Source organism: Rhinoderma darwinii, chromosome 4, assembly GCF_050947455.1.
Source record: "Rhinoderma darwinii isolate aRhiDar2 chromosome 4, aRhiDar2.hap1, whole genome shotgun sequence".
Taxonomy (NCBI): Eukaryota; Metazoa; Chordata; class Amphibia; order Anura; family Rhinodermatidae; genus Rhinoderma; species Rhinoderma darwinii.
In genome coordinates, this window is record NC_134690.1 from 156,383,312 (window position 1) to 156,405,793 (window position 22,482).

Genomic DNA, 22,482 nt, shown 5'->3' on the forward strand with positions numbered 1-22,482 from the left:
GGGTGGAATTTGATGTACCCACTGCTGGACCGGGGTTATCACCTTTACGTGGATAACTTCTACACCAGCATCCCATTATTTAAATGCCTCTCCACCAGAAGTACTGTAGCTGCGGCATTGTACGCAAAAACCAGAGAGGCCTCGCTAAAACTCTGATAGGACAACCAATAAGAAAGGGATAATGCATGGCACTACACAGCGAGAACATATGCTGGTCAAGTATAAGTACAAGGACCACAATACATGGTAGTGGCAGCACCCTTGTCCCTGTCCGAGGTAGCACTACAATGACCTCTATTTGAAAAAATGTCGATTTTCATTTTCACGGCCTACTTCCAATAATTTCTGCAAAAAAACTAAAAATGGCTCAAAATGCTCACTATACCCCTAAATAATTTCCTTGAGGGTTGGAGTTTTCCAAATAGGGTCACTTTTAGGGGGCTTCCACTGTTTTGTCCCCTCAGGGGCTTTGCAAATTCGACATGGCCTCCGCAAACCATTCCTGCTAAATTTGAGCTCCGAAGGCCAAATGTTGCTCTTTCCCTTATGAGCCCTGTCGTGTGTCCAAACAGCCGCTTATGACCACTACTGTTTAGCTTGGGAGAAAATGCTTTACAAATATTGGGGTTCGTTTTCTCCTTTTAGGCCTTGTAGAAATGAAAAAAACAATTAGAAAAATCTACATTTTATTGGAAAAAATTTAGATTTTCATTTTAACGGCCTACTTCCAATAATTTCTGCAAAATGCCTGTGGGGTCAAAATGCTCACTATACCCCTAGATAATATCCTCAATGGGTGTAGTTTCCATAATTGGGTCACTTGTGGGGAGTTTCCACAGTTTTTTCCCCTCAGTGGCTTTCGAAATGCGACATGGCCTTCGCAAACCATTCCTGCTAAATTGTTTAGCTCCAAAAGCCAAATGGCGCTCTTTCCCTTCTGAGCCCTGTCGTGTGTCCAAACAGCTGTTTATGACCACATGTGGGGTATTGTTTTACTCAGGAGAAATTGTTCTACAAATATTGTAGACCTTTTTCTCATTTAGTATTTGTGGAAATGAAAAACCATTAGCTAAACCTACATTTTACTGGAAAAAATTTTGATTTTTATTTTCACGGCCTAATTCCAATAATTTCTGCAAAAAACTTTTGGGGTCAAAATTCTCAATATACCCCTAGATAATTTCCTCAAGGGGTGTAGTTTCCAAAATGGGGTCACTTGGGGGGGATTTCCACTGTTTTGGCCTCGAAAGACCTCTTCAATCCTGACATGGTGCCTAAAATATTTTCGAATAAAAAGGAGGCCCCAAAATTCTCTAGGTGCTACTTTGCTTCTGAGGCCTGTGCTTCAGTACATTAGCACACTAGGACCACATGTAGGATATTTAAAAAAATTGCAGAATCTGGGCAATAAATATTGAGTTGCATTTCTCTGGTAAAACCTTCTGTGTTACAAAAAAAATTGATAAAAAATTAATATCTGCAAAAAAAAATTAAATTTGTAAATTTCACCTCTTTGCGTTTATTCCTGTGAAATGTCTAAAGCAGGAGTCTCAAACTCGGCCGGGTAAGTGGCCCAAAAATGGGAAGTTGACGGGCCGCATTACTTTCAAATTTGATACAATACAAAATTATTTTTAATCAATTAGTTATTTGAGCTACTATAACACTATATTACTATTCTAATAATAATACTACATTACTATAATTATACCGCCAGGTTTAAAATTTGAGAGAATTCTCCACGTGCTTAATTCAACAATCCAGTTTTCCAGTTTAAGTGTCGCTAAATGCAGTCCGGCGGCTCAGTTCGCAGTGTTTGGCAGACACACATGTCAAGATTGGGCAGCCCCTTTTTAGATAGTGCAACAGAGTCCTCTTTAGATAATGTCACAGTGCCCTCTGTAGATAATGCCACAGTGCCCCCTGTAGATAGTGCAACAGAGTCCTCTTTAGATAATGTCACAGTGCCCTCTGTAGATAATGCCACAGTGCCCTCTGTAGATAATGCCACAGTGCACTCTGTAGATAATGCCACAGTGCCCTCTTTTTTGAATGATAATTTACTTTGATTTTATATGTTTATAGGTGTTCACAATTTTTATTACATGTGTGTAATGGCAGGAAGGAGGTGAAGGGAAAGTGAGCCCTAATCTACCCACCGCCCTGTCCCTGCCTACTTGCAACGACCCGCCCTAGGCGACGGGGTACAACTGGGCGGCGGTCCCTATGCTGTCTAAGTGCACGTGAGAACAAACAGGGAACACGCAAGGGAAGGGGCAGCAGCCCACGGAACGCCGCGAAGAAACGGAGCGGCGAACGGGTGGTCAGGATCAGGATAAGTGGAGTATACCCAGGTGAGCACGGAGGAGGAAGCAAGCCAGAGGCAAAGCAAGCAGGTTAAGCAGAACAGCAGCAAGGCAGAAGCACGGCAGAAGCACGCTGGAGCAAGCAGCAGTGGGGCCAGGAATCCAAAAGAATTACAAGCACTGAGGAGGAGAACACGGCAGGTAATAAAGGACAGGGGGCGGAGCTAACTCCGACTGACCAGGCCACGATAGGCTCTCCCACTCCTGAGCCTGCCACCCTGGTTGGTGGGAGATGGTGTCAGTCGAACAGGTCTGGCCTCAGGTGTGGATTGATTAATCCCAGGAGTATACCTAGACGTAGTACCTGGCAGATCCCTAACAATGTGTGTGAATCGAACAAAGAATACTACTTACAAAGGATTCCCAGAATCATTGAATATGACACTTTGATCCCCACCTTGGAGCCCTCTGCCTGCTCCATCTTGGACGCAATGATTCTTGTGTCCTGGACCGGGCGGACGGAGTTCTCTGAGGAGGAATGCAATAATAGAAGGTCTAAAATGTATTGATCTAACCTCAGTATGTCTATTCTTGTCTCTTAGATGGTGTGTGTAAGAAAAATTACTCCAAGAATTTGCTTAATTGATGTTGATATTATATTGAAAGAGTGCACCTGTATTCATATATTTGCACCTTTTGACTGTTAATAATCTCGAGGTTACAGTATAGATAAGTGAGAATGTACCTAAATGTGACCTATATATTATATAGAACTATGATTGGTTCATTGATGATAGGGGAATGTAAAAATGTAAAATAGAGCCCAATATTGAAAGGTCCGTTAGGTGAGTCTAAAAAAAATTATACTAAAGAGGTTTAGATACTATTAGTATCTATATGTGGACAGCGATATCAGAAGATTCCACAGAGTCCCGGAGCAGAGCCTATACTAGCGCTCTGCCCAGGATTCCACTCTGGGGAAGACCCTGACAACACTATCCATATATGGACAGCGATGTTAGGGAATTCCACAGAGTCCCAGAGCAGAGCCTATACTAGTGCTCTGCACGGGACTCCGGCTCTGGGAAAGCCCCAGACATCGCTGTTCATATGTGGACAGCGATGTCAGGGAATTCCACAGAGTCCCGGAGCAGAGCCTGCACTAGTGGCTCTGTGTCCCGCGGGCCGCAGATGACAGCCCCAGGGTCCGCATATGTGCCACCTGCTTGAGACCCCTGGTCTAAAGAGTTAAGAAACTTTCTAAATGCTGTTTTGAATACTTTAAGAGATACAGTTTTTAAAATGGGGTGACTTATTGGGGGTATATAATATATAAGGCCCTAAAAACGCCACTTTACAACAGAACTGGCCCCTGTCATAATAGCCAAAATTTTCTTGAAAATGTGAGAAATTGCTGCTAAAGTTTAAGCCTTGTAATGTCCTAGAAAAATAAAGGGATGTTTAAAAAAACTTTGCCAATCTAAAGTAGACATAAGGGGGATGTTAATAAGGAACTATTTTGTGTGGTATAACTGCCTGTCCTACAAGTAGATACATTTAAATTTCAAAAAATGCAAATTTTTGCAATTTTTAGCTCAATACTGAGTGTATCGCGCAAATTTTGCTAGAATCGCTTGGATAGGTAAAAGCATTCCGAAGTTATTACCACATAAAGTGACACATGTCAGATTTGAAAAATGAGGCTCTGTAAGAAAGGTCAAAAGTGGCTGCAGCGGGAAGAGATTAAAAGGGGACCTGTGAAAAGACCCCCTTTTCTGTTGAGTATGTTAGTACACTGTGTAGACTGTTCTCTATCTAATGTTAATGTTGCTTTGATTTCACAGGAGCTTTTTGGATACAGAACACCGAGGTGGAGACAAGTATTGTGCATTATTGGGTATATCTTTTCTTTAGGATTTCTCCTACTTCTATTTTATTGGAAACCAGAATGGGATGTCTGGTGTCAGTGCGCTCCATGTACCCTGGAAAAATCTGATGTTATATTACTGAGGACCACAGTACGTATTTTTGTTTCTTCCTTTATTTGTTGCCTATGAGCCTATAATTGTTTTATCCATTGTAAATAACACAAGTAGCACATTTTTTTTTAAAAAGGGCTGTTTTATACCACATTAGGCAATTGTAGAAGCCACCAGTAAGGGCTGTTTTACACCTGCCAATTATGAGGCAAACTAGCGTTCACAGAACGCTCGTTTCCGATAATTGCCCTGTTTAAACAGGGCAAGGATCAGCCAATGAATCGACTGATTGTATCGTTTTAAATGCCGAAAATATAATCGTTGTCGGCAGCACATCTCCCTGTATAAACAGGGAGATGTGCTGCCGTCATGATAGAAATGTATTGGGACGAGTGATCGGAGCAAACAAGTGACGATCAACGAGCTGTCTCGTTGATCGGCGCTTATTGTACCGGCCAAAATGGCCCGGTGTAAAAGGACCTTAAATCGCTTTTGGAGTGGAAAAAACCTAATGCCTAATCTTATATCTAACATAAGGATATGTTTACTTTTAACTTAACCTCTCTTCACTGGTAGCATTGATCTAACTATACCTGCATTTATTTACCTTTAGGATGACTTTAAAAAATACACCAAGAAAAAGGTATTTTGGGTTGAACCTTTCAAAACAACAGATAAAGGATTACATGAGGTGACCCGTGATGAGAAATCTCTTATCGGCAAAGCTTTGATCATGCCGGATTACAAGGTCTGTTCTTCTCCTCATCATCACCACCACATTAAAGCACAAAATAAAAAACCTTTGGGGGAAGGTTTATTAAGACTGCCGTTTTATGTCAATCATAATATACAGATCGCTGGAGTAAGATATGCCTAAATTATTGAGAGTCCTCTTAATAAATTATGCCTTAGCTTGCCATCTATGCGTCAGAGAGTCAAATCTATGCCAGCTATGTGAAAACTGGCGTAGGAAAGTTAATAGACTCTGCCCATGGCCTTATTCACACAGGGCATTTACCTGGAGCATAATTTTACAATAACCAGCGAGATACTGTATTGAATATGAGTTCAAGGGAATTTATAAGTATGCTATTCACGCTGTATATTAATGTGCCCCCGCTGGGATGTTACCACCACAGCATTCTCTATTAATTCCATTTTTTTATGTGATATTTGGTACACTTTTTACTGACATTTTGATGGAAATGGCTAGTGGAATAAGAAAAAAAAATTAAAAATAACTTACTTTTCAGAATTCTGTCAGCACAGACCCAAGCACAATAAAGAAGTTAATTATAGTGTTTTCTGAGGTGCTACAATATCACTACTTTTTTTATTAAAACAAATATTTGGATTGGCTTTTTATTTTTTTATTATTAGCAGTATTATTTATATAGCTCCATTGTACACACAATACTATTAGGGCCTGTTCACATTTGCTTTGGAGGCTCCGTTATGGACCTCTGTCTGAGATCCGGCCGAGATTACTGGAAACAATATTGCAACATGTTGCGCTATTGTTTCCATTAAAACTACGGATACCCCGACAAAGTCGGCGGAACCCATTAAAGTCAATGGGTTACATCGGCCGCCGGTGGTGTCTATCGTGCAATGGAACCGTTGCTTTCGGTATTCCCTCTGACAGAGCAGAATAATGGAATGGCCCACGGAAGATGTGAACAGGGCCTTACATATAAATAACAGACCAAATGTAAATAAGATTGTGACAATTCACAGGATTCAACCTACGGATACAGACTTATTAACAACATGCTCTCATAATCTCCATTTACATTAGTTATAAACTTCCTAACCAATATTGTTTGCCTTTTATTAGGTGCGATGTTTAAGAGTACAGGAAATTAGATATGTTTGGAACACATTGGAGGGAAACTTTCAAAAAATTGGGTGAGTTTAATAGATATGTATGTAATCTTTATTACATTTATTTAGATAGGTTGAAGAAACATAAATGCCCATAAAGATCTAGTTATTTGATCCAGAGGATCAAAAAAAAAAGAAAAAACCATGGCAAAGTTGGGCAATTTTGTATGAAGTTGACAAGTTCTTCATATTTTTTTCTTTTACATGACTTTATTTCATGAACAGTACAACACATTTACAGAACTAGTTGTATTATTTTGTCTATTGAATATTTTCACTTTTTAAATTATTTTTATTTGAAAAATCTAGACTTTTATAAATGTTTAGTCGTTCTTTTCATTATCAACACATTTTCCTTGTATGTCTGTGACTCAGGGCTCTAGAAGATGAATACTCGTGTTCAGATATACACACAAAGTTTGGTTTTGGTTTTACTCAAGAAGAGCAAGAAATGCGGTATGTGGAGACAAGTCACCATTATTTACTAAAGTTATTAAGTATAAAACTAAGGATTTTTATTTTTCCTGAGACTATTTTAAGTTTATTGCATAATTTTGCATCCTGATGTTATTTTTCATCAGAGATTTACTTATATGTTACTGTAATTCATTTTAAAATACAGAAAACAAGTATGCGGACTGAACACAATTGAGGTAGAAGTTACTCCTATCTGGAAGCTGCTTTTCAAAGAGGTGAGGTGTTTTGTTCTGTTTTTTTTTTTACGATTTCATTGTTTCTTCTACTGTTCCCTCTGTGATTACTGTTTTTAACATTAATAAAAATATTTTAAAGTTAAAAACATACACCTAAAATAAACGTAAAATTAAAATGAAGCTGCACTTTCTCTGTTTACGGGTGGCAATTACTGTATTTGGTAATATCCGCTAAAATTTGATGGGTATTCAAATTCCCCCTGCTGCCTTGCACTTTGCCTTTCATAGATTACAATAGATCATAGGACAGATCTCTATAGTGACCTGTAATATATATAATAGCTATTAGGTAAGCCGTCCTTTTTCCAAACGGAATATCCACAAAATAAATAATGTTTCTGGTGATGCATTTAACCCATTCCACTTATTACTTTGGTTGTCCGCATTTGAACATGTTCAAGCCCTATTATAAGTGTATACTCTTACAGTCATAGGTAAATCATCTACTAGGATGAAGCCCACTCCCTGTTTTTGCTGTATTTTTGCTGTATATTTTAATAGAAGGAGTCAGTGGATTAATAGGTAACCTGACTGATTGGAACATGCAGCTTGAGCTATTCTATTCAATCCCCCAGGGCAGTGGCGCACATAAACCAGACGGGGCCAAATATCAGTGATCAAAATAAGCCTACCATTCTGGTAAAAAAACATGGAACAGGTTGAGCACTTCCATTCAAAAAGAGGATTCTTAATTCACATGAATATGAGAAGCAACATTTCAACCCAACAGTGGCTCTTTTTTAAGCGTTAATATGACCCTTTGTTGGCTCGAAACGTTGCTGCTCATATTCATGTGAATAAAGAATCACCTTTTAAAATGGATGTGCTCTAAATTGTTCCATGTTTTGTATCTATGTTTTTGTTTTTTTTAACTAGGACGTCTCATCACGGATATATTTTGTGAACTAGTCTAAGGAAAATGTGCTGCTAATTTGGTCTATTGGATTATAACCGATCATTAAGGTGCACAGAAGAGCTTGAGCTCATTGATTTAATGCTTGCTTTTATTTATTGCTTGTACAAAAGCATGTTTCAACTAAAATTTCCTTGGGCCCATTAAGCATGTTTACAGGAGGTTATTAAATACCGGAAATGTTATTAGGCTATGTTCATACTGAGTTTTTTGAAGCCGGGATTTCTGCCTCAAAATTCAGTTTGGAAGTTTGAGGCAGATTTTCCTCTTCCTGCATGCCGATTTTCGCAGCGTTTTTCGCCCACGGCTATTGAGAGCCGCGGGCATAAAACACAGCGAAATACGCTTTCTCTGCCTCCCATTGAAGTTAATGGGAAGTCAGAGGCGGAAACGCCCGAAGATATGTCATTGAAATCAACGATAGGCATTTTCGGGCTGTTTTTGACGAGTTTTTTGGCGTGGTTTCCGCGTCAAAAAACTCAGTGTGAACATAGCCTAAGAATCCTTTTCTTAATCTGCAATATTAAGTCATGCAATGTTTCAATAATACCGAATTCCATTATTTTACATAGGTTTTGAATCCATTTTACATTTTTCAAGCCTTCTCTTTGAGTCTTTGGTTTGCTACTGGATATACTGAGTATGCTGCAGTTCTTGTTGGGATAACACTGCTTTCCATTGCTGCCACAATATACAATTTGAGAATGGTAAGTGATCTAATATCTGAAGTATCTAGAGAGTTTATTTAAATATGTGTGCGTGCTTACGTGTGTGTTTTAAAAAAAAATTATGTATATATTTTTTCAGCAATCTGTTAAATTGCACAAGATGGTCTCATCTAACAACAGCATGAAGGTTACTATACTTGGCAAAAATGGAGGTGAGTAATTTAAAGCTTTATTTTCAACATTTATCTAAACTAAAAAGGGAAATTCTTTATGAAATGTAGAAGTATTCCTATGAAATGTGTGCATGCTTGCACTGTAAGCATTAAATATGTGGTGATACACAGGGTTAGGGTATGTTCATACGCTTAACAAAATACGTCTGAAAATAGGGGAAACAGCTCCTGATTTTCAGACTTTTTTGAGCAACTCGCGTTTTTCGCGACGCTTTTTACGGCCGTTTTTGGAGCGGTTTTCAATAGAGTCTATGAGAAAACGGCTCCAAAAACGTCCCAAGAAGTGTCCTGCACTTCTTTTGACGAGCCGTCATTTTACGCGCCATATTTTGGCAGCGACGCGTAAAACGACAGCTCGTCTGCACAGAACATCGTAAGACCCATTGCAAGCAATGGGCAGATGTTTGCCGACGTATTGGAGCCGTCTTTTCAGGCATAATTCGAAGCGTAAAACGTCTCCATTACGTCTGAATAGAGGTCGTGTGCATATACCCTCAGGGTATGTGAACACGATAACTGCAATTATGTCTGAAATTACAGAGTTGTTTTCAGGAAAAAACAGCTCCTGAATTTCAGATGTAATTGCTCGTACTCGCGTTTTGCGAGGCGTCAATTACGGCCATAATTTGGAGCTGTTCTTCATTGGAGTCAATGAAAAACGGCTCCAATTACGTCCCAAGAAGTGTCCTGCACTTCTTTTGACGAGGCTGTAATTTTACGCGCCGTCTTTTGACAGCGACGCGTAAAATGACAGGTCGTTGGCACAATACATCGTAAGATCCATTGCAAGCAATGGGCAGACGTTTGCCGACGTATTGGAGCCGTTTTTTCAGACGTAATTCGAGGTATAAAACGCCTCCATTACGTCTGAAAAGAGGTTGTGTGAACCCAGCCTTAGTGTATGTTCACACGGCAACGCCAATTACGTCTGAAATTACGGAGCTGTTTTCAGGCGAAAACAGCTGCGGAATTTCAGACGATTTTACTAGTGCACGCGTTTTTCGCGGCGTCTTTTACTAATGTAATTGGAGCTAGTTTTCATTGGCGTCAATGAAAAACGGCTCAAATTACGTCCCAAGAAGTGACATGCACTTCTTTGAGGCGGGCATCTTTTTCCGCACCGTCTTTTGACAGCGGCGCGTCAAAAAAAAAGCCCGTCTGCACAGAACACCGTAAGACCCATTGAATTCAATGGGCAGATGTTTGCAGACTGTTTGGAGCCATTTTTTCGGGCATAATTCGAGGCGAAAAACGCCTGAATTACGTCCGTAAATAGGGCATGTGAACATACCTTAAGGGTATGTTCACACGATTAACAAAATCAGTCTGAAAATACGGAGCTGTTTTCAAGGGAAAACAGATCCTGATTTTCAGAAGTTTTTTGAGCAACTCGTGTTTTTCGCAGCGTTTTTCGCTGCGTTTTTTACGGCCATTTTTGGAGCTGTTTTCAATAGAGTCTATGTAAAAACGTCTCCAAAAACATTGCAACAAGTGTCCTGCACTTCTTTTGACGAGCCGTCATGTTACGCGCCGTATTTTGACAGCGTCGCGTAAAATAAAGGCTCGTGGGAACAGAACATCGTAAAACCCATTGCAGGCAATGGACAGATGTTTGCAGGCGTAATGGAGCCGTATTTTCAGGCGTAATTTGAGGCGTAAAACACCTGAATTACGTCTGAAAATAGGTTGTGTGAACATACTGTACCTAAGGCTGGATTCACACGAGCACATTACGTCCGTAATGGATGGAACGTATTTCGGCCACAAGTCCCGGACCGAACACACTGCAGGGAGCCGGGCTCCTAGCATCATAGTTATGTACGATGCTAGGAGTCCCTGCCACGCTGCTGGACAACTGTCCCATACTGTAATCATGTTTTCAGTACGGGACAGTAGTTCCACGGAGAGGCAGGGACTCCTAGCATCGTACATAACTATGATGCTAGGAGCCCGGCTCCCTGCAGTGTGTTCGGTCCGGTACTTGCGGACGAAATACGTTCCGTCCATTACGGACGTAATATGCTCGTGTGAATCCAGCCTCATACTTCTATTACTGACTAGGCACAGAGACGGAATATGCAGCCACAAGGTGTCTGGTTCTGGTACCACAAAATCGCAACTTCCTTCTTGAATATAAAAGTGTTTGCCGGTTTTATAAAGCGTGTCCAAAGTGAGAGGTGGAAACTAGTCAGAGAGAGTTTCCTCACCAGCAGAAACAATGAGACATAAGGCTATGTTCACACTGAGTATTTTGCCGAGTTTTTTGACGCGGAAACCGCGTCGCAAAACTCGGCAAAAACGGCCCAAGTACGCCTCCCATTGATTTCAATGGGAGGCGTCGGCGTCTTTTTCCCGCGAGCAGTAAGACTGCCTCGCGGGAAAAAGAAGCGACATGCTCTATCTTCGGGCGCTTCCGCCTCTGACCTCCCATTGACTTCAATGGGAGGCAGAGAAAGCGTATTTCGCGCTGTTTTATGCCCGCGGCGCTCAATGGCCGCGTGCAGGGAGAGGAAAATCTGCCTCAAAGTTCCAAACGGAATTTTGAGGCAGATATTCCTCCCCCAAAATACTCCGTGTGAACATAGCCTAAGGCCTCATTTACACGAGCGTAATATACGCGCGTGCGACGCGCGTGCTTTTCACGCGTGTCGTACGCACCTATATTACTCTATGGGGCAGTTTAGACGATGCGTGAATTTTGCGCAGCGTGAGTGCGTTGCGTAAAACTCACGACATGTTCTATAATCGTGCGTTTTTCGCGCATCCACGCACCCATTGAAGTCAATGGCTGCGTGAAAACCACGCATGCCGCACGGAAGCACTTCCGTGCGAACTGCGTGATTCGCGCAAGAGCTGTCAAAAGGATGAATGTAAACAGAAAAGCACCACGTGCTTTTCTGTTTACAAACATCCAAACGGAGTGTCAAATTAGAGATGAGCGCACCGAACTTCACCGGGTTCAGCCGAACTCGTTTTGACCGAACCCGGCAAAAAATGTTCGGGTACGCGACGTCAGGAGACAGTCACTGCCCACGGTGCTGAAAGACTTAAACTGTTTCAGCACCATGGACAGTGACTTTCGATCACAATATACATATACGTGTAAAAAAAACCAGAAGTTCGGACTTACCGATAAGTCCCGGCTCCTTCCTCCAGTCCGACCTCCCGGGATGACAATTCAGTCCAAGTGACAGCTGCAGCCAATCACAGGCCAAGCACAGGCTGCAGCCAATCACAGGCTGCAGCGGTCTCATGGACTGCCGCGTCATCCTGGGAGGTGGGGCCGGATGACAAGAGAGGGACGCGTCACCAAGGCAACGGCCGGGAGACCGGACTGGATGAAGCAGGCAGTTCATGGTAAGTTCGAACGTCTTTTTTTATTCACAGGTTGGTGTATATTGTGATCGGCATTCACTGTCGAGGGTGCTGAAAGAGTTACTGCCGATCAGTTAGCTCTTTCAGCACCTTGGACAGTGACGGGCGTCGACTAGCCTCATCTCTATGATGGCGTCGACTAGCCTCATCTCTATGATGGCGGCTGCGCGAAAATCACGCAGCCGCGCATCATACAGGGATGACACACTGAGCTGTCAAGTGCCTTTTGCGCGTGCACACGCTCGTGTAAATCAGGCCTAAAGGTTAGTTACTTTCTGCTTGGATAGAAAAAAATGTAGCTGAATAATCCAGTATCTGATTTGTGTCACATGGCTGCAACAAAAGACCTTAAGCTGTAAAATACTTGAAATTTAGAAAGCATAGACCGGAGGCTTTGCATTAGACTGATAGTATACTCTAAATAAATTACATGTATATGTCTTTTTTTAGGTGGTATAGGCAGTTTTTGCCTTGAAAATTCATAGATGGTGCTCTCTTGTTCTCTGTTATTTAATTAGAATAATGTATTTCTAAATGAATGGGTGAAATGGAATTAACTAATGCTCTGAATGCATTTTTTTTTTCTGCCGGAAAGCATGTTCTTATTTCTCAAGACAAATTTGACACGTTATTGTTATTTCCAGTACAACATAATTTTATGCTTTCATACATTTTGCTAATATGTGGCCAAGTTTAGATATTATTTTGCACTAATGATAATTCCTATAAAGGATGTTATGATAGTAATTGCAACATTTTCTTTTCAGATATACAAGAACTCGAATCTCAGTATTTGGTTCCTGGAGATGTCATGATTTTGACAGGGAAGAAATTCTATTTACCTTGCGATTTCATATTAATTACAGGAAGCTGTGTTGTTAATGAAGGAATGTTAACAGGTAAAAATCTGTTTGGCGAAAAGTTGACAACGTTTCAACGCCAGTTTTCTAGTGTGGAAATGTTGCAAACTGCCCAGAAATTGCAAAAATTCAACTTTTCGGTCATTTCCCCTGCTCTTGCAACTTGTTAACCCCTTTAGGACACAGCCTGTTTTGGCCTTGTGGACACAGAAGATTTTTTCAAATCTGACATATGTCACTTTATGTGGTAATAACTCGAACGCTTTTACCTATCCAAGCGATTCTGAGATTGTTTTCTCGTGACATATTGTACTTTATGTTAGTGAAAAAATTTGGTCGATAAATTCAATATTTATTTGTGAAAACGTCAAATTTTAGCAAAAATTTGCAAAAATTACTATTTTTCTAAATTTAAATGTGTTTGCTTGTAAAACAGATAGTAATACCACACAAAATAGTTACTAGTTAACATCCCCCATATGTCTACTTTATGTTTGCATCATTTTTTTTCACGTGCTTTTATTTTTCTAGGACGTTACAAGGCTTAGAACTTTAGCAGCAATTTCTCATATTTTCAAGAAAATTTCAACAGGCCATTTTTTCAGGGACCAGTTCAGTTCTGAAGTGGCTTTGAGGGCCTTCTATATTAGAAAGTCCCCATAAATCACCCCATTTTGAAAGTATTTTAACCCTTTAGGCGTTTCACAGGAATTAAGGCAAAGTAGAGGTGAAATTTACAAATTTCATTTTTTTTGCCGAAATTCATTTGTAATAAAAGAAACCTGTAACACAAAAGGTTTTACCAGAGAAACGCAACTCAATATTTATTGCCCAGATTCTGCAGATTTTTAGAAATATCCAACATGTGGCCCTAGTTTCCTAATGGACTGAAGCACAGGTCTCAGAAGCAAAGGAGCACCCAGTGGATTTTGGGGCCTCCTTTTTTTAGGAATATATTTTAGGCACCATGTCAGGTTTGAGGAGGTCTTGTGGTACCTAAACAGTCGAAACCTCCCAAAAGTGACCCCATTTTGGAAACTACACCCCTCAAGGCATTTTTCAGGGGTATAGTTAGCATTTTGACCCCACAGTTTTTTTTGCAGAATTTAGTGGAATTAGTCTGTGAAGATGAAAATCACCTATTTTTTTGTGGAAATATAGTTTTTTCATTTTTACAAGGAATAAAGGAGAAAAAGCACCCCAACATTTGTAAAGCAATGTCTCCCGAGCGCAGATTTTGCTGGATTGGTTTGCAGTGCCATGTCGGGTTTGCAACGCCCCGGAGGAACCAAAACAGTGGCCACCCCCCAAAAGTGACCCTATTTTGGAAACTACACCCCTCAAGGAATTTTCCTAGGGGTATAGTGAGCATTTTGACCCCACAGGATCTTTTTTAGAGCTAAGGGGACCAAAAAACAACGATTTTGGTGCTTTAAATTCTTTATTTCTTACAGCGTTCACCGTGCGCAATAAATTACGTTTTACTTTATTCTGCGGGTCGGTACGATTACGGCGATACCATATGTGTATAGTTTTTTTTTACGTTTTGCAGCGTTTGCACAATAAAATTACGTTTCTATAAAATAATTTATTTTCTGAGACACGCTATTCTGAGCCGTAACTTTTTTATTTTTTCGTCAAAAAAGCTGTGGGAGGTCTTGTTTTTTGCCGGACCGGTTGTAGTTTTTATTGGTTCTATTTTGGGGTAAATGCGACTTTTTGATAACTTTTTATTTTATATCTTGGGAGGGGTGGTGACCAAAAAATAGCAATGCTGACATAGTTTTCCGTTTATTTTGTTTGCAGCGTTCACCGTGCGGAAAAATTAACATTATAGTTTCATAGTTTGGGTCGTTACGAACATGGTGATACCAAATATGTGTACTTTTTTTTAACGTTTTCATTTTTTCCCTATAATAAATGACTTATTATAGGAAAACAAAAACTTATTTTTACACTTTTATAAAACATTTTTATTAACTTTTTTTACTTTTTACACTCTGGATGCCATCACAAGCGTAAGCAGCCCCCACGATTGCATGGGGGCTGCTGATGTGATACAAACCCCCTACATGTGGAGATCGCAATCGAGCCCCGCATGTATCGGGTTAATTGCCTAAATCAGCGGCGATGAGCCGCTGATCGGCAACACTGGAGTGTCAGCTGTCGGGGACAGCTGATCTCCAAGCTCCCGATGCACACCTTGTCGCCGACAGTGTGCATCAGGAACGACACAGTGACTTCCTGTAACTCTGACAGGAAGCCTATCAGGACCAGCCGAAGGTTGGTCCTGATGGGCTTCCGTCCATGTAAGACACGGAAGCCATTGTTTGGCTTCCGTTTGACATACTAATTATCGGCAAACCCCGCGATTTCGGACCGGGGTCTGCCGATATGTTAGAAACCCCCAAAATTTGGCGATTGCAACCGATCGCCGAATTTAAAGGGGTTAATTTGCCTAAATCAGCGGCAAAGGACCACTGGTCGGCGAGAGTGGAGTGTCAGCTGTCGGCGACAGCTGACCTCAGGGTTCCCGGTGCACACTGTCGCCGACAGTGTGCACCGGGAAAAACTCAGTAACTGTACGTCGTCGTGTGGGAAGTAACCTCCCGCAACGACGTACAGTTACTTCCTCGTGAGGATAGGGGTTAAGCGAATGGGCAGAACTTAGGAATGTCGGCAGCAGTACTGGAGTCCCCAGGTAGAGCATCAGCTGATGCTTTGCACGAGGACTCCAGAACTACTCTGCCGACGTCATTGTGCATATTTGGACAGTGACAATGACTTGGGCAGAAGTTGTGGAGTCTCCAGGCAGAGCATCAGCTGATGCTTTGCTCGTGGACTCCAGTAGTGCTGCCGACGTCATTGTCCATATATGGACAGTGACGTCGGCAGAAGTTGGGGAATCCCCAGGCAGAGCAGCAGCTGAAACCTCTGAATTGACCAAATATGGACTTCGGTAACAGTACTGGAGTCCCGAGCAAAGCGATAGCTGATGCTCTGCTCGGGACTCGAGCAATAAGAAATGTGACAGCCCCTTGCGGTCATGTTCACGAACAACACATGAAGCAAGAGCTCAGTCACGTGGGGCCATGTCAGAGCGTCATCATTATTAGAAAAACTCCAGCACTTCCTGAATAATTCATGAGGTTTGAACTGCACCATTTAGTACAGAATTTTTGATTAAAGTATATTAGTAAGTTACTTAGTTTCACATAAATATATTATTGCAATGCAACTTTTGGTCCTCGGATAACCCCTTTAAAGAGAAAGCTCCCGAGACTCATGTTCTTGTAGCTCTTTGCTTCTTCATTTAGCATATGCAGCAGGTATAGCAGGATGCATTTTGGCCCATCCAAAGAGTTTTTTAACTCCTTCATAAATATTGACATGCTAAACTGGTATTTTTAGGGGAAAGTGTTCCAGTGACAAAGACACCATTGCCAAATATTGACAATTCCATTCCTTGGAAGATACACAGTGGTGAGGATTACAAGAGACATGTGCTCTTCTGTGGGACGGAGATCATCCAAACTCAAGCTTCTAACAAAAGTTTGGTGAAAGCTGTTGTATTAAGAACAGGTATGTGAATAGAACCATTATGCATTAAGAAAGATTCATAAACAAAACATGTAGTGATAGATATAAAGAGCAGTTTGTTGATCTTTGTTAATATATTTAGAACAGATCTAATGCTAAATTATAAGAAACATACATTCTATAGGTACAAAAGTGACTTAGGCAAGATTTGTATATACTTTTATGTATACAATATTCCAGAATCAGACTGTGTAATCCAACTTTTGTGTTGCTCAAAGAAGCAGGTAGTACAATGTATATGATGAAAACAAAAAAGCATAAACATTTCTAAAAATGTGGTGCTTTTAGTTGTCTGTACATTCATAACCCTGTATCAAGAAGATCCCATCTTATAATCTATAATGTCCAGTTCTTGGCTGAGAGTATATTTACTGTTACAATAACAGTCATTGGCCCTTTACCACGCATCATAGGGAAATACCAGTGTTTATTATCTCTGTACTGTTACATCACTGTGTGCATTATCCTGGTATGATGATGCTGTGTTTCATCAGGACTTATTTTTTGTTCCTTCTGGCTTATTCCCCTCTCCCCATTGAAATAAATATTCACACTTGGCTAGGCCTACATGTTTATTGTGTGTGCAGTCTAGTCAAATAGCTGTCGGCTTCTGCATGTGTACGGTAAGCTTTAATTTGCCAACCATTACCTAAGTCAAAGATATTCTTTCAATGTGCTGAATGTGGGGGGCTCCTGGCAGTGGTACCCCGGAAGATCAGCAGTAGTCACTGAAGAAGCATCCAGGAAATGAAGAAGCATTGAAATCGATGGGCCAAACACTGCACTTTGGTGTGGTTTAAGGAGACTCTGAGAGGGGGATACCCCTGTATTATCAAACATTTGTCCTAATAGAACTTATCCAGTGTTACCACCTGTTTTCTAAAGGTCAAGGTTGCATTTAGATTTTTGCTACTTAGTTCTGTTGACATACCTATCTCTAGCAGTTTAGCTGAGCTTAATGTAAAGCTCCCTGTTGGGCCTTGTTTATGATGGAAAGACTTATACTAATCCAGTTTTCTGGATTGAAACTTGTTTTGGGCAAAAAAAAATTCCTTTATCATCTATATTACCAGTCAAATTCACTGCAAACGTTTGCAGTCTGAAGATATATTTGCTGCTGCATTTCATATGCATCTATTTTATACCTCTAAACCATACCGGATTCAGCGGGACAGTCCCGGACTCCGGGCGGTGTCCCGGGCGGCCGGGGGTATGTCCCGCTGACAACTGTATCTGCGTCCTCATATATGGACAGTAACATCAGTGGATACTGATTGAGCAGAATCCCCGTGGTTGATGATATGGGGCATTATAATGCATGGGGCAGCTATTGGGGCATCATAGTGTATGGGGCATCTGTGTGGGCATTATACTGTATGTGGCATTATACTGTATGGGGTAGTTATGGGACATTATGCTGCATGGGGGCAGCTATGAGGCATTATGCTGTATGGGGGAATTTGTATGCATCTACTATTCTGGTCTAACAAAGCTGTATATAACTGTATATAGATTGTCCTATAGTGGTAGCAAAAGGCAGATGAGAGCTTTAAGTATGTGTGTGGGTACTAAAGAAGCATTACAGAGCACTTGTGTGTTTGCGGATTCTGCAGATACCTGGGGTACCTTGGGGCTCTGGCAGACAAACAGGACGTAGGTACAAATGAATGTGGTCATCGCTGGCATCAAGAGACCCAGGACATCGAGCAAAAGACCGCACGTGCATCTGGTTCCAGGTGCTAGCAATACCACTGAAGAGAACAGTAGCCTTATCAAGTGTAAAATATTTAGCTCTTTTTTTGATTTTTTTTTAAAATAAAAATAAAAATGTCTATCAGTTTGTTAGGTGCAACTTTCTAAATACTTTTTATTAAAAATTATTTTTACTTTTTTACTTTTTTAGATACAGCTGCTTTGTATCCTGTATACAGAGCAGCTGTATCTAGCGCTGAAACCTATATTTGTCAGTGACAATGGGTCCTGCATGTCTCTGACATGCATGATCCAGCTATTACCAATCACATCTAAGTTCATAACTTAGATATGATTGATAAAAGCTCGATCCTGTGTCAGAGGCATACAGGTCCCGCTGCCACTATAGACGTCAGTCCCATGGACCTGACGGATTTAGGCCTCAGCGCACTATACAGCTGCTCTGTATACAGGATACAAAGCAGCTGTATCTCAAAAAGTAAAAATAATTTTTAATAAAAAGTATTTAGAAAGTTGAACCAAACACACTGATAAACATTTTTATTTATTATTTTTTTTTCCCCAAAAATACGATTTCAAAGGTGTACAATTTGTAAATATTAATTCACTGTGAAAGTAGTAAGACAAATATTTTAAAGGAAATATTGGAGCAAAGATGCAGGTGGATTCATATGCTGACCCTTCAAGTAAATCTTTACTTAATGAATATTATTTTTATATATTTTAGGATTCAATACAGCAAAAGGTGACCTCGTGAGGTCTATCCTGTACCCCAAACCAGTTAACTTTAAACTGCACAGAGATGCTGTTAGATTTCTATTGGGGCTTGTGGCTGTTACAGTGGTTGGAGTGATTTACACACCTATTGTCTATACAAAGAATGGAGTAAGTTGTTTCCCAGTTTTGGGATAAAAAGAAAAGTGTTTGAGTAGGTAATAAATCAAAAGTGATTTCAATTTGAAAAAAATTATTCTTACTCCAAACTACTGCTTTTCTCTAGTCAACCTTCCATGCATGTTACTGTATGTACCTAGTACTAAATTGTTTCTGAAGAGCTCTATTTCAAACGAGTGATTTATAAATGTACACTGAGGGTATGTTCACACGCACTGTTTTCAGACGTAATTCGGGCGTTTTACGCCTCAAATTACGCCTGAAAAAACGCCCCTAATACGCCTACAAACATCTGCCCATTGCTTTCAATGGGAATTACGATGTTCTGTTCCCACGAGACTTTATTTTACGTGTCGCTGTCAAAATACGGTGCGTAAAATGACGGCTCATCAAAAGCAGTGCAGGACACTTCTTGGGACGTTTTGGAGTAGTTTTTCATTGACTTTATTGAAAACAGCTCCAAAAACGGCCGTAAAAAAACACAGCGAAAATCGCGAGTGGCTTAAAAACGTCTGAAAATCAGGAGCTGTTTTCCCTTGAAAACCACTCCGTATTTTCAGATATTTAAGGTTAAGCGTGTGAACATACCCTTAGGGTATGTTCACACACAGTGGTTACAGGCGTATTTCAGGGCCTTTACGCCTCGAAAATGCCTGAAAAAATAGAAGCTGAACGCCTACAAACATCTGGCCATTGAAATCAATGGAAAAAACAGCATTTAGTTCATACGGGACGTCTTTTAACGCCTCTGTTTTAAAAAAACGGAGCGTAAAAAGACGCTCCGTAAAAAGAAGTAGCATGTCACTTTTTGAGGCATTTTTTGCATCTGATTTTCCATTGAACACTATGAAAAACGCCTCAAAAAACGCCTCATAAAACGCCAGAACAGAAGCCTCAAAAGAAGCTCCAAATGCCTATGCTCACACAGAGTTTTTTGCAGGCAGAATTTCTGTCTCAAAAGTCAGTTTGGAAGTTTGAGGCAGATTTTCCTCTCCCTCCACGCCAATTTCCGCTGCGTTTTTTGCCCGCGGCCATTGAGGCCCGCGGGCATAAAACGCAGCGAAATACGTTTTCTCTGCCTCCTATTGATGTCAATGGGAGGTCAGAGGCGTAAACGCCTGAAGATAGGGCATGTCCCTTCTTAAAACCGTCTCGCGGGAGAAAAACTCCTCCGCCTCCCATTGAAATGGGAGGTATTTTTAGGGCCGTTTTTGACGAGTTTTTCGGCGCGGTTTTTTATTATAGCCTAATAAAAGAAGCTTCATTTTGAGCTTTAAAAACGCCTGAAAATCAGAGGCTGTTTTGCCTTGAAAACAGCTCCGTATTTTCAGACGTTTTTTGCTAAGCGTTTTTGGAGCTGTTTTTCAATGGAATCAATGAAAAACGCCTCCAAAAACATCCCAAGAAGTGTTGGGCACTTCTTTAGATGAGACGTCATTTTACGCGCCGTATTTTGACAGCGACGTGTAAAATAAAGGCTCGTGGGAACAGAACATCGTAAATCCCATTGCAACCAATGGGCCGATGTTTGTAGACGTAATGGAGTCGTTTTTTCAGGCGTAATTCAAGGTGTATAACGCCCAAATTACGCCTGAAAACACTGCGTATGAACATACCCTTATGAGCAAACCATTCCTTTTCTCATAGCTTCCAAGGACGGACACTTCTCTTTGATCATTAGACCATATTCATACGACTGGGTGCTTTTCATGTCCGATTCGCACCGTTGCGGGACCCGTTTTCACGGATCCCTCAAAGTCTTGCGTCTATTGAGGGATCCGGGAAAACAGGCAGAAATCGGACATGTCCTATTTTTTTCCCAGGCCGTTCACACAGTCCGTTAGAAAACGGCAGTGTAAATAGACCCATAGACATGCATTCATTTTAATGCAGCCAAGTGACGGCCTTTAAAAAAACGGCCATCACACGGCCGACTTTCCCTGTCGTCTGAATGAGCCCTTAGGCTGGGTTCACACGAGCATGTTACGTCCGTAATGGACGGAACGTATTTCGGCCGCAAGTCCCGGACCGAACACACTGCAGGGAGCCGGGCTCCTAGCATCATAGTTATGTACGATGCTAGGAGTCCCTGCCTCGCTGCAGGACAACTGTCCCGCACTGTAATCATGTTTTCAGAACGGGACAGTAGGTCCACGGCGAGGCAGGGACTCCTAGCATCGTACATAACTATGATGCTAGGAGCCCGGCTCCCTGCAGTGTGTTCGGTCCGGGACTTGCGGCCGAAATACGCTCCGTCCATTACGGACGTAACATGCTCGTGTGAACCCAGCCTTAGTGGGATAGATGTTAGCAAGGAATTTCTGTTACTGCCATATATATATTTCCTAGTAATATTCTTAAAAAAAAACAAAAAAACTTCCGAAACAGGATTTCTCATTTTTCTTGTCTTGTTAAAGTGTCATTTCAGCCTAAAATGTATGGAGTTCTAGACGCTCGAGTAGTTTTCACTAATCGTAATGGCACAATTTTGGAATCTTCTGCTGTTCTGTACTTGGGAAGAGCTAGTGGGGAGTTTAGTTGTACATAGTTGGAGCATTTTCTATACTGACTACCAAATGGCTAATAAGAGCACTGCTTAGTTGTCATACATTGGCCAATGTCCTTATAGCCATAGACCCTTATATAGTTATGTGAAATATGAATTAAAAATATATACAGAATGGGTCTAGGTAAAGTATTTAATATAATTTTTCTATAAAATGAATGTTATATTTATGATTTTAAACCCATTTAGGCTTCCACAACAGACACCGTCCTCTGGTCGTTGCTTCTCATCACTGTCAGTATTCCAGCAGCTCTACCAGCAGCAGTCACACTCTGTATATTGTATTCCCAAACAAGGCTCCAGTGGAACGGCATATTCTGTCTAAGCGCACAGAGGATTAATATGTGTGGACAACTAAATATTATCTGTTTTGATAAGGTAAATCATTATTCAATTTTTCAACAAATTTATGTGTTTATCCCCTAAACCACAAGGCAGAGGCGTAGCTAGGTTCTCCAGCACCCGGGGCAAAGATTCAGTATGCCCCCCCCCCACACCCCCAACCTCTTTCCCGACATCTCCTTCCCCGTCGCCGTGTTTGTTTTCTCTACCAATCGACGTGTCATTTATTTTTATGTAACGCGAGCATAAACACATTTGTACATTTTACAAGCAATATGGTTCTATACACAACACAAGAACCAAGCTCGGTACATATATACAGCCCCAGAACAAATACAGCTCAATTTAGTGCAACCCCTGCCATATAGGTGTGTACGGCGTAAAACTACAGCTCCCAGCATGGCCCGAACAATGGTAAGGATATGCTGGGAGATGT

At 41.0% G+C, this 22,482-nt stretch overlaps 1 protein-coding gene across 1 annotated transcript in view; it reads left to right on the forward strand.

Annotated features, from left to right (window-relative positions):
* LOC142760472 (putative cation-transporting ATPase 13A4) overlaps positions 1-22,482 on the forward strand; it is a 136,278-nt gene that overhangs the window by 39,045 nt on the left and 74,751 nt on the right. Inside the window, exons 3-13 of the mRNA XM_075863664.1 lie at positions 4,151-4,324; positions 4,899-5,033; positions 6,123-6,193; positions 6,545-6,625; positions 6,792-6,861; positions 8,368-8,502; positions 8,603-8,675; positions 12,839-12,970; positions 16,343-16,513; positions 18,972-19,129; positions 21,894-22,082. Coding sequence (XP_075719779.1) covers positions 4,151-4,324; positions 4,899-5,033; positions 6,123-6,193; positions 6,545-6,625; positions 6,792-6,861; positions 8,368-8,502; positions 8,603-8,675; positions 12,839-12,970; positions 16,343-16,513; positions 18,972-19,129; positions 21,894-22,082 — 1,389 coding nt within the window. The remainder of the gene's footprint in view (positions 1-4,150; positions 4,325-4,898; positions 5,034-6,122; positions 6,194-6,544; positions 6,626-6,791; positions 6,862-8,367; positions 8,503-8,602; positions 8,676-12,838; positions 12,971-16,342; positions 16,514-18,971; positions 19,130-21,893; positions 22,083-22,482) is intronic.